Source organism: Melanaphis sacchari, unplaced genomic scaffold (assembly GCF_002803265.2).
Source record: "Melanaphis sacchari strain LSU unplaced genomic scaffold, SCAv2.0 Contig65_pilon_pilon, whole genome shotgun sequence".
Lineage (NCBI taxonomy): Eukaryota > Metazoa > Arthropoda > Insecta > Hemiptera > Aphididae > Melanaphis > Melanaphis sacchari.
The window spans coordinates 457,801-471,395 of NW_020271469.1; the positions used below are offsets into that span (position 1 = coordinate 457,801).

General features: G+C 26.7%; 2 protein-coding genes across 3 annotated transcripts; one reads left to right on the forward strand and one right to left on the reverse strand.

The window, feature by feature from the left end:
* The first annotated feature begins 1,464 nt into the window (after positions 1-1,464).
* On the forward strand, positions 1,465-5,452 carry LOC112600619 (DDRGK domain-containing protein 1). Of its 2 annotated transcripts, XM_025347895.1 has the most exons (6): positions 1,466-1,715; positions 1,791-1,895; positions 1,988-2,121; positions 2,185-2,442; positions 5,075-5,180; positions 5,245-5,452. In XM_025347895.1, exons 1-6 carry the CDS (start codon positions 1,628-1,630, stop codon positions 5,400-5,402), a joined length of 849 nt encoding a protein of 282 aa, XP_025203680.1. In that variant the 5' UTR covers positions 1,466-1,627; the 3' UTR covers positions 5,403-5,452. The 2 variants fall into 2 exon arrangements, with proteins under 2 accessions (XP_025203682.1, XP_025203680.1); XM_025347897.1 differs by lacking the exons at positions 5,075-5,180; positions 5,245-5,452 and adding an exon at positions 3,480-3,631 and having other exon boundaries at positions 1,465-1,715.
* A 183-nt stretch (positions 5,453-5,635) lies between these two features.
* On the reverse strand, positions 5,636-9,602 carry LOC112600559 (SET and MYND domain-containing protein 5). The gene is made up of 9 exons (XM_025347820.1): positions 9,347-9,602; positions 8,460-8,587; positions 8,123-8,249; positions 7,857-7,966; positions 7,519-7,627; positions 7,324-7,452; positions 7,089-7,263; positions 5,861-6,083; positions 5,636-5,798 (listed from the first exon to the last, which is right to left on the reverse strand). Exons 1-9 carry the CDS (start codon positions 9,392-9,394, stop codon positions 5,690-5,692), a joined length of 1,158 nt encoding a protein of 385 aa, XP_025203605.1. The 5' UTR covers positions 9,395-9,602; the 3' UTR covers positions 5,636-5,689.
* Between the last annotated feature and the right edge of the window lie 3,993 nt (positions 9,603-13,595).

Genomic DNA, 13,595 nt, shown 5'->3' on the forward strand with positions numbered 1-13,595 from the left:
AGGTTTATACTTGTAATGATTGTGGTGAAACTTTTAATTCAAAAATGAAAATAATATCCACTCAACAAATGACCATACTGTCCATACTTACTTTTTGATAAAAGAATAACATTTTTATTAAATTATAATATATACTTATAAATTATTATTATTAGCATGTAATGAAAGTGAATTCTGATTGAACTATTATTATACTTAATTATTAATTATTATAATTAACACGTTATTACGTTATAAGTTGTGACAATGAATTTTGACTTACCTATTTTATTTTAACTATTATTAGAACTATTACACTGAATTACTTAATAATATACTTTTGTAATAAGTAATATATTTTGTAATAATAGTGTAGTGAGTAGTGACGCCATATTAGAATAATTTGGAATTTTTTCTGTGAAGATCCATTCGTAAAATTATAGATTCTATAAAAATATAGGATATGACAAGGATTTCCAAGTATTAGCCACGGATCCAGAGCAAGGTTAGGATCTGGGGGGGGGGAAACATTTTTTTATTAGTACTTTAATCATAATTTAAAATTTTTGTCATAATATTAGGTATAGATGGTAATTAATGTAATAAATAAATTATTGATTATTTAATATAATATAATATTTATAAATTAAATAATAAAATCTAACCCTCTATTTACATTTTCGATTTTTCCAATATATATATTTATCCACCATAATATGCCTGAAAGGGGCCTGGGTCCCTAGGCCTACACCGTCCATGCTGGGGATATGTATTGTAGCCAAGTTCCTTGTGAGTGGATTTGAGCGAGAATTTAGACGTTGGTGGAAACGTTTGTAAGCTTTTTGCTTCTTCTTTTATAATTTTCATTTATAGATCACTGTTTTCAGTATGATTTGATACAATTATTCGTAATTAAGGGAGCTTGTAATTTTTCTCAATGTTTTGCTTTGGAAACTCTCTATATTATTTAATTTGGATATTTTTGCATTTCCCCATAGCTGTAATTCGTAAGTCCAGATTGTTTTAAGGAAAAGATTTGTAGATAAGTAGTTTCATATTTAATTTTGTGTGTTTATTGTTGACTATTATTGATTTTAGCATTCGTAAACGGGAATTATTTGGTTGTTATTTTTTTGACTTTGATATGGTGAGCCCAATTATTAAGACGACTGTCGAGCGTTAGTACAAGATATTTAATAATTGGAGACAATGGGATTTGAGTATTATACAGCATTATGATACCTTTGCCCTCCACAACAACGCCTCTGCTAATAGTAAATACTAATGCCCCGTTTTATGCAATTTTGAACTTAAGCAATAATTGTATTAATTTATGCATTTATTATTATTTTAATTATTTTAAATTATTGTTCTAAGGTTGGCGTAACTGATATCCCGAAATGACTGGCGAAAGCCGAAAATGATAGATACTGATTACCGAGATACCAACTGCCAGGTAGTAGTTCTGTGGTAGTGGTAGACGGTAGTAGTAATAGTAAATAAGATTTAAATTTTTAATTTTGTACCTATCTTCATTTTTTTTTGTTAGGAAAGTCAAGTTTTGAGTTTTGACTTATTAGTTTTCGATTTATTGAAATTTAAAAGTTGGAAGTGAAATAAATTGGTTATCGTATTACTTTGTTGTACAATGGATCTTTTAGTTTTACTTTCTATATTCTCCGCATCAGTCATTGTTGGATTGTTTGGTTTTATATTTCGATATAAATTTTTTCAAAGTGGGTTCATACCTTAGTACTAATTCTTGTTTATGTATTTGAGAGTAAAATAAAATTGTTATAAAACGTTTTTAGGTGGACCTGAAAATGCTGCACAAGAAGATCCTGTAGTTAGACCTAGATCTGGGGTCCGTATACAAAATCGTAACACGTTGCGTCGAAACAATCGTAATGTTGTAGGTAAGTCTTAAATTAATATTAAGTTATTTAAAAATTTAAAAAAAATATTTTGGTGTATGTTAGAAAAATATTATATTTTAATCTTAATTTAGTGCCAAGAAATGAAAATGTTGAGAATGAAGATGCTACAGTTGATCCTACTGTTGTAGCTGTTATAGATCCAAAATTAGGAGCTAAAAAACGAGCAAAGTTAGAAGCCAAAGCTGAGAAAAAAGCCAAACGAGAAGTTTGTTTACACTGTATAAACATAGATTGAATTTATCACTTAAACAATAAATGTTATTTATAGGCTGATTTACAAGAACGTGAAGATCGTAAAAAAAGGCAAGAAGCATTAGATGCAGAAAGGAAAGCTAAAGAAGATAATGAAAAGAAACAAGAACTGGAGAAATTAGCGTTAGAAGAGGAAAAAGAAAAAGAAAAAAAAAGAAAAGAGGCTTTAGAGTATTTGAATTTAAAAGAGCAAATGGGAGTAGTAGAACAAGGCTATGAAGAGACATTTGAAAATCAAGATGGAACATTAGAACAATTCATTAATTATATTCAGGTTAGAAACCATTATTATTAGTAAATTTAATCAGTAGTAATCACTTCACTTGCTCTTAAATTATTATGATCAAGTTAAGTGATTCTTATAACTGTATGTGGTTTCTCAATCTTTCAAATGTGTAACATATAAAATCTGTGGTCAGGAGATTCTATTTTATGTTATTTTAAATTTCAATATTTAGTTAATAATCAAATTTAACATGTTCACTGCATAGGTACTATTTTGTATTTCCTAATGGGTATGAACAAATTAATTAACTTAAAAAAATGTAGGAAAACTTAGGATTAACTCTCAAACGCATATATATTCAATGACGCTGATGAAATAATAAGCCAGTTTCCTAATGCTGACTAAATTAGAATCAATTCAAATGTTATGCAGTCAATGTGTTAAACATTAAAATATTATCTAGGGCATTTCATACATTTTTCTTTTTTGTTAGAGAAGATTTTTGCTAGATACAATTTTTATCTTATAATTATTATGGTTAGGTAGAACACAGTGTGTGTGTTTATCTGCAAATGATCATCCATTCGGAACTAAAAACAGCCACTAGCATCATAATGTCAGTGTCGTTAGGCTACTAGTGCGTCCATTACGTCATGCCATGTCCCATTTCGTGAACTTATGTTGACATTTTAATTTTATAAATCTGTAAATTCTACTAAACACATATTTGCTATGTAATACATTTGTAATATAGTGAAAACAGATACAGTCACACCTAATAAGCAGTTCAAAGAAAATTTTTTTTATCATACTTTAATAGATACTACTATATAAGTTGTAATGAGTTATCTAATTATGACCAATTTTTAAAACTATATATTATATTATTAGAAAATATGATTTTTTAATATATTTATGAATCCTTGAACTGTTTTTATTAGATCATAATGTATTAAATACGTAGAAAATGGAATCAAAAATTTGATTACCATATACTAGGTTTGACCCATACAACACATACAATGATAAGGCATTATACTTGTACTAACTCACACAAATTTCACTTATAAAAATAACTTTCGAAGGATGAAACAGCAGATGTCGAACCACCGGAACCACACATTCACAATGGCGCAAACAATATATTGACCTTCCAACTAATGGAAGAAGTATTGCGTGTATTGGTTTTGTGAATAATTGTAAGAAAGCCTTCAGCACAGCATATTCAGATGTACCAGAGCCATTGAGTCCACAGCAACACTTTTACAAGCCCTTGTATATTTGAATTAAATAAAATAAATGAACTATTTTAAAATACAGTTTACTTAACAATCATTTAGAACCGAAGAGATGGAAAATAGGCACACTGCCTAGTATATACAATATTTATACTTACTTTACACCTTATTGATATCCACTGATTTATATTTTAAAATTTAATTAATTTTAATAAAGAATAAGTGTAAGTATTTTCAGTTCATTAATAAAGATTTGAGCATTAAATGAGTATATTTTATACCGGATCATTTTTAGTTTACAAAATTCAAAAGCTATAGAGTATAGACTGTTCAAATAAATAAGAGTACACCAAACTACAGACAAGAACTTGAATGTGTTTAATACATGCTTTACTCGGCGTGAATAATAATTTCGCCTTTGTATTAACAAAAACAATGGTTAATTAATTATGAAGCAGTTTTTCATGGGGAGGGAACACAATATCCGTTGCAGATTACAAGTGCATGAAACTGGTCAATTTTTATTCTGAATTGAGTATATTCATAAACGTATGCACCAAGGGGTAAGCTGTCCTTCCTACGGGTGAAGATTTTTTTCAAATATAATTTAAAGAAAAACATAATATAATTTTATATTATAATGAATAATATATTAAACATTGAGTATGGAGTGCATGATGATTTAATCAAGAAACTTAGAATACAATAATAAGTATTGCCAATATACTAGAATTAAATGTTGATGACAACGATATCACCATTTTAACCAAAGCCTTTGGTTTGGAAACTGAAATGTTAAAAAGTGAAATAAGTCTACTTCAACATGCAGATAATGTACTCAAAAATAACATAAACAATTATGATACACGAATAAAATGGATAACAGAGTTTGGTAGTGGAAGGGAAACTATATTTAATAATATATTTAAAATGCTAATATTTGTTACTATTCCTGTGACTAGTTGTTCTTGTGAAAGGGCATTCTCAAAACTAATTTTAATTAAAACAAAATTACATAGTACAATGCATCAGGATCAACTAGATAGACTACTTACCATGCCAATTGAACATAAATTGGCCCATAATATTAACATCTTCCGAGAGGAATGGTGCTCTGAAGAAGTAGAGCTAAAATTTGCATATTAATATAATATAAATAAACTTTGAAGTTTCAATTATTTGATTATTTAATAATTACATTTTTAGTTAAATTAATGATATATAAAATTAAAATATTTCCATCACTAGTATTGATTCAACTAATAACCAAAATAATATTCAATTATATATTATATTATATTATATACATTCTGCCCCCCCTGCCAGATAGAGGTATACATGCCTATGAATACATTATAAACTACTGAAATAAATTAACAGATAAGAATTTAATGAAATCAATGTGAAAATAACTGAATAAATTATTGTTTTATTGATTTCAGGAAAATAAAGTAATTGTTCTAGATGAGCTTGCTTTAAAATTTAAATTAAAAACTCAAGTTGTAATAGATAGGATTCAAAGTTTATTAGAACAAGGTTCATTAACTGGTATGTAAATTAAAATTATGTTTATTATTTTGTTTTTCAATTAAATAAATTATTTTTATTTTAGGTGTAATTGATGATAGAGGAAAGTTTATTTATATATCACAACCTGAACTTGATGCAGTTGCTTCATTTATCAAAAAACGTGGAAGAGTATCATTAACAGAATTAGCTGAACATAGCAATAACTTAATTGTTCTAGAAAAACCAATTTCCGCAGTATAAATATAAACAATTTATTGTTACTTGGATAATATATAAATCCTTATTTGAATAATTAATAAAAAGATTGAATTGTTAATATATTTTATGATAAATTTTTTACTCTGTATCTCAATATTTTTAACTTTTTAATTGAAAATAAATCGTTAAATTAAAAGAAAAAAAATACTATTTAGGATTTTTTATGTTAATCAAAATATTCTAAATAATTCAATATTTTAATAATGTAAACATAATAAAAATTATTTTAAAGATATTTTATTTTAGAGTAATAAATTTCAAACAAATACTCAGGTACTATAATCATCTTCCATTTCTGAATCATCATCACTTGTAATGTCTGGTTCATTAATTTGTTCTTCACATTTCATACACCGACAAGTAAAAACATAATTTTCTCTGAATAAAAACAAATTAAGTCTTTAAATTGCAAAGATAACATAATAATATGATAAACATACTGTAAATATTTTTGTCTAGTATGTCTACTGTGGTCTAATTCACATGGAGCAATATAGCTAGTGTTTATTTCGTCACCAGGTTCTATCATTCTAATGGCAATCAATCTCAGAACATGGTTACCATCAAAAACACTTGCTGCATTTGGGAAACAGCTATGATTAATAGAACTATGTTCTTGAAATAAAGCAGAACCTTCATTATCCAAAAAATCCACTCCAACAACTATTTAAAACAAAAATCATGCATAATTTAATAATTATAAGCCTGGCAAAGTATTTAAAGATATTTTAGTGATAGTGACTACTAATGATTTAAATGTTTAGACACTTTTTATAGAACACAATGAGCATAAACACACTTTCAATAAAAAGTTAAGAGTGCTAAGTTCTGCATTTTCTTGGTATTTTAATTATAATTAATAATGTTAAAAAAAAAAAAATGTATAATACATTTACATTTAATTATTTTACTTTAATCTAAGTATACTTGTATAGTCTTAAAAATCAATTTTTCATTTGTCTATTAATTGGTAAACTCAGTTTAACTATTAATACTCTTATGTCTGATGACGAGCTGTTATTTCTTTTAATCAGTGCTTAAAATGGACGAGAATATACATGAACAGCGTTTCGGTTTGTAATATTAACTTTCTGGTTGGTTAAATTAGAATTTAAGGGTTTAGGATCAGAAAAATATAAAGTAAACGTTCAAAAAAAAAAAAAAAATGCAACTCAGTAAGACTTTACTGACAAAATCACAATCAATAAAATTAAAATTATTAATAATTATTTAAAAAAAAAAAATAAAATTTTAGAAAATTGCAACAATTAGACCGGTAACTACAGTCACTATTAATAACGGATTTAGATAACTTTGTTTTTTAACCACCTGTATATATGTATGTTTAATAATTGTGATTGTAAAAATTAACAACATCAAAACAATGAAAAAATGTATTATATTAAGGTACATTAATTTTATGAGTATTCTAGTTCATAAAATTTTCTACTTTTGAGCACTATTTATTAGCGTACATTTTATTATGTAAACACAAAAAAATATTGGGATGTCAAAATCATCTTAGCTTCAACCTGCCCATATTTACGCCTAAGAATATTAGAATATAATATTTTAGGATAACATTTATATTATATAAACAATAAAAATATTAGCTCTTTGCAAACTAATCATTATGTAACAACTATTTTTAATTAGAAAAAAAATAACCTTGTTCCATTGCTTCATAAGTGTTGTCTACAAATTGTTCAAATAATTCCATTTGATCAGAAGAAAGATGTTTTTTACAATTATTTGTCCATTGATGAAAAACACTTGTACCCACACCTTGACCATTTGTTCCAATCAATGCCAATAATGATTTAAAACCAATTGGTGTTAACCACTACAAATATTTTATTTTAGAATGAACTGATTCATAAGTTGAATGTTATTTTATCTTTACTTGACTGGATTCTCTAACTGGCATGGACTTTAAAACACCAAAACGTAGTTGTTCAATTTGCTCAACAAACTTTTCTCCGAGCATTTTATGTACTAAATGTTCATTTTCGTTTTCAGTTCGATGACAAAACTGTAAAATAAATATATCAAATAATTATAGTTAAAACTTTGAATAAGTAATAGAATATTGATTTACATTAGAAACTGTTTGATTAGCCTGTTGTGGTGATGCAGATAATTCAATTGTTGCCAGCAAACGACACAATAACATGATGTTGTGGCTTTCAGGAGGATAATGCATTGTCCTATACATAATGATAAATAAAAAAAAATTTATTATTATGTGTATAATACACAAATTTCATATAAATAAGGCTTTAAAAACTTTACAAATGTATCCCATTATGTCCTACTTTAAATTATATTGAATTAATATGTTTAATAAATCTATTATCTATTAAGAATGTTTCTTTCCTTTTTTGTAAAACTAAAATAAATTATACATAAACAAAAATTATTAAATAATTAATATACCTCCATAATTCTTCTAAATGATGTAATGGATCATTGCTGTCTGGTCTACAAAGAAGTTGGTGATAACGATTATATGCAGTTTCCAAACACATAGAACTGCAATACCAAACCTAACATTCAAATGTTATATTATAAGCTTGTACTTTTTAAATTTATCTATTACATGGTAAAAAATTAGCAATTTATATAATTACATAATAAATAATAGAAGATCAATAATGTAAGAGATACAATTTTGTAATAATAATGAAAAAAATAATACTCACTTTACAAGATTGACATTGTACGTAATTTTGTATTTTATCCTTTACAGGACAATATTCTTCAAATGGGACTTCTGTAATTGCTGCATTTGTTAATCTGGCAATATTTTCTGAGGTAGTTTCTAAAGGACTATATCATAAATATTATAATAGGAACAAAATTCTTTATTTGACGACCTTTTTTTAAATTTATTTTTTAAAAAGGTTGTTTTTACGTGTTGTTTTCTAGTGTTTATGAAAAGGTAAAATATCACCAGATAAAATTGTTTTATATCTTATAATACATTTTAAAAATACAATAGAACAAAATGTAAGGAAGTAATAAAATGGTAATATTTACCAAAGACAGTGATTGCAAGCACGATAACCATAAAGACTATTCCAAGAAAATTGACAGGATACGAATGGTTCTTCAGTGAAAATTAAATCGTCTACTTTAAAGTGTTTGGTTGCAACAAGACACTTACCCTAAAATAAATGTGTTGTAATTTAAAAACAAATTTTATATTAGTTACACTAAAAAAAAAATCAATATACTGGTGTAGAAAATTATGGTTTATAATAAATTTGAATATAGACAACCAGTAATTTCATAGGTACTTCCTAAATGTAGCTGTTTAAAAAGTAACTGTCTACCTAAATAATACATAATTTGGATATAATTTATAAAGCAGTATTTAGTTATTGTATTCGCTTATGATATAAAATAAAATTACAAAAAATAAGAGTAAAATAATATGTTTGATAAAAATTAATTAATCATCACTTATTAAGCACTAAACAATAAAATAAAATAGATTAGGTAACTGTATTATTGGTACTAACTTGTTTTCCTACCTAATGTGATAAACAATATAACAATTTTATTTCTTAAAACTTTGTATAATAAATTGCATTTTATTCTTGTAATATCATGGTTGTAAAATTGTTTGACAGTTAATAAATAATTAACTCTTATAAACTTAGTATTTTTTCAGATTTTTTATCTTTTTGTCTGTGCTCTTTTTCTCATACATTTAATCCTTCCCAATATTTATCCTGAACCTTTAGTTAAAGCTGAACATACTTTTGTTATGACTTAATATAAAAGATAATAAAAAGGTGTGGAGTAAATATGTAGGTACTTAAAACATTGTCGACACAGCCACAGCACATAATTACCACGGGATTGATTATTAAAATAAAATGTGTCTGTAATAATTTTAGTATAACGTGAAATTTACTTACTTTGACAGGGTCATAAGTTATCATGTATCCTTTGTCGTCGGTATCCATTTCGGCCTTCGAAGAGACGATTTTACACGCTAAAATGATTTTCACTGATAAGTTTTTAGTTAGTCGTAGACAAAGATAATCTACCTAAGAGCCTGTATGAGGTTAGGTTTAGTGCCGAATTGTAACTACAATAATATTAATGTCTAATATTTTAATAACACGTCGTAAGTGTTATTCTCACCACAACACGTGTGTATTGTGTGTAAATAGTAAATAGTAAATACAATATGATATCGACAATTGATAGATATGATAACAACATTTATTTTTTTTTTTTAGACAATTTACGATCTATATACTATTGTTATATTTTGTGCTATTATTAAATTAAGCAAATTTGATAGATATTTACAATAGACTATAATAATATAAATGTCGTGTTGAGGAAAAAAAAATCACTGTTAACACTATTTTTGCTAATTTATTAAGTCTTTACAGTCAACACTATTTGCATTATAATCTGCGTTCCTGGTTTTTTGGGAGGGTGAGATCATAAGGGTGAACATTTGGAAAAATAATACATTGTTATGTGTGTTTAAATGTTGGTGGAAGCATTTGTACATTATTTTGACTAGTTCGATGATAGTACTTATTTTTAGGTTGTCTAGTTGTTGTGTAGAGAATAGTTTAGAACGTACCACTTGGCGTGGGGTGTGGGTAGTCTCAACGCAATTGATTGAAATGCCTGGATAGGTCTAATGTTTGCAGGTTTAGTGGAACCCCAGATGGCGATTTTCTACAAGACCAGACAGGTCTTATGATTGACTTATGTATACGTTGTTTATTTTGAAGTTAAGAGAGCGGAGAAGATGAAATTTATTGTTTACTGATTTTCTTTTGATGTGACATTCAAATATATTATAATACAATTTAAAGATACTAGAAGGAAGTCATTTTTTTTAATTTGTATGATAGGTAATCCATTGTTCCATACCCGATCATAAATACTTAGAGTGGAATGAGTAGATGTCAATAATGTGACATTTAAACATATTTTTTTATTATATAATAATTAATAATATATACAATACTTAATACTTTTAACTTACATAATATATAACATTAAATATATAGTTTTATTTTTTTGAGACTTTGGTATTTAACTCATCAATGACTTTATTCTAATTTTTAATGTAGTAGTGTTATTACGAATGACCGGTAACTTGCTATTTTTTTTAATGATTACTATCGTCTATACTCTATCGGTATTAATTTTTATTTATTTATTATTTTATCTGCACATTTTTTTATTTTACTTCAATCCGTATACGATCGATTGGTTGATTGACGTGCGCGTAGTTGACCCACCCCCGCATCATGAGCAATTTGTTTAAAAATTACATTTAGTATATATTTGTAAATCGATTTTAAAAATTTGTAATTTATTTCCATAACCACGTTGTATAAGAATAAGATCAGAATTCAGAATCAGTATAGGTACTTCATGCAGAAGGCTCTCTTTTTAATCAACGAAATTCAAAGTAGTACCAACTTTTCTTATACAATTTGTAAGTAAACGCAAATTGGTTCTTAAAATTTTCAAATATTTTTATATTTTTGTATGAATTGATAAGTCTTTTTTTCTAGCTTCCGAATTTATCCGACTGACTATTCCCAAGTGCTCTGCAGAATAGTTTGAATGGTCCGTAATAAGACCAAATAAATAAATAGTACCTTATAGGTACTCAATACAATAAGTCACTTATTAATATATACTTATTTTTATTTTTTAAGTTAAATTCATAGTTCCTATACGGATGGCAGATTTTGAGTACAAATATTAATACACGAGCTAGCTGCTAGACTATAGCTTATACGGTTATCATAGTTATCATAATATGATTATTAAATTATAACTGTAAATTTTAATATATCATTATCACGTTAATAAATTAATAGATTATAGTTTATAGAACACTAGTCACCTCAAGATCTACACCAATGAGCAGGGTTTTAAATAATTTATTAAGAACATATTTTGACAGTTTGATGTTACTTTAACGATGATTGTTGCAAGTTATCACGACTATCGGCTGTAGATATCAAAAATGCCTAAAAAATAGAAATTTTTTATTAACTCGGTAGTCCGTAAGAGCTTTTTGTTGCTACTGTATAACTCAAAGGACGTAATGCGTTGATATTAATTACCTTTTTATCCGCATAAAAAAAACAATACCTATTGTGTTAAAGGGAATTCTTTATAGTATGTTTGAGCGAATATGACTGTCAAATTTAACGTCTATCTTCGGTAGATTTACTTTATCGATATGATGCCACTGTTAATAGGCTGATAGATTATTTTTTTGTACAAACGACCGTCGTCAATCGTCAATACTTACTACTTACTAGTTATTACCACCATAAAAAGATAAAATTATACATACAAAATGTATAGAGAACTTGATTTTAAAACAAATAGGTACCTACATTCCACTTCTACAAAGTCCATTTTTAATCATATCCGTGAAGTCACGGACAGTCTCAAATCTGTCAAAATGAAAGAAAAATGTATTTATAAAATATGCCCAGTGCTCTCAAACGCATTATAGAATATTATAAAAAGGTCACCCAAACACATTATAATGTTTTGAAAACACTTATTTAAACGCATTATGCAGAATTTCCCACACCTATCGTATTTTTATAAATTTACTTAAATATTAACCACCCTTACCACCCAAACTTGATATGTTACCGTTACCACAAAAAAGAAAAAATTAATTTATTCCAGATAATATTTAGCCACAATATTGTTCTACAGACGTGGTTCTTACTATAATTTATGAAAAAGTTATGTTTTGGCGCTATCTAGGTTACTCATAATTCATGAACATGACTGAAAATAACAATGTTGTCATACTGTATATTAATTAATAATTATTAATTAACTGAGTGTATTGTTATTGTAAACCGTATTTTTTTAAAACCGTGCAATTTTACTTCACATTTGTGAGGAGCGCTTACTTGTGAATTGTGACAGTTCTTTGATTTTTCATGTTTTAGGTGAGCAATTAATAACTTTCTTTCCATGGTCAGAAGATAAATGGAGAATGGATATGTAGTATATCTTAGTCTATGTCTCAAACGGTGTATGCCACTTCTAACCATCGCGTGCTAATTGACTGCTATTGCTATAGTACTATGCGATAATATATATTGACGTGCACCGTAATATTTAACATAATTTAAAATACATATTATACAACCGTATTTGTTATGCAATCATATTATCTATAGCCATGATTAAGATCAATCTAGTCAATTATTGAGTATAGTACAGTGAGCTAAACATAGATTATATAAGAATGAATAGGACCATTGCTAAATAGGATCCTATAATTATGGTCAACTATGTACAAGTTCGTGGTTATTTTTGGAAGGGAATTGGACAGTCTTTATTTTTTGTTTAAAAGGTTGACAAATAATAATACGGAGTTTTATGTGGTTAACTGTTATATACTAATTAGTATTTAGTAAATACTAAAACCACACTAAAACTAAACTAAGAAAATAATGGGCCGCATATTCTTGATTGTTTATCATCACCAAATTCTCGTGTGATAAGCATTGTTGTTATAATCATGGCTAAATAGTGTCATAATTTCAGGTATAAAAAAAATAATTAAAATTCTTTAATATCTATACCATTTAGCATAAACCACGAAACTGATATAATAAAATTACATTTTAATTATATTTTATAAGCTAACTATAAATTATAATATTAAAAATATATGATCTCTCCCCCACCCACGCTTATACAAGAATCTCCCAAACTATAAGCGGTTCGATGATAAAGGCTCCGTTCCCATTTTATCTATTGACACGACACATATAACTTAACGTAGATGGTTTTTATATATCTATAATGGTAGAAGGGCAAAAAGGCTTTAGCTCTCCTCTTAGGAAATTTTAGATATTTTATATCTTTGTATGTAATAAACATTTCATACATTTTAAAATCTATCCAATAATATAAAATACAAACAAAATTATTAATACGGCTATCAAATCTTATCTATAATGTTATCTATTACTTAATTATGTATCATAATTATTATAATTATATTTTTTGTAAAAATGTGTCTACCGTTTAAGATTTTTAGATCGACGTCTGGACTTATCCATGGTATATAATAAATGTCATAGACATGTTGTTAATATGATATCATTAAGATATGGACTGATCGTTGAGTCGACA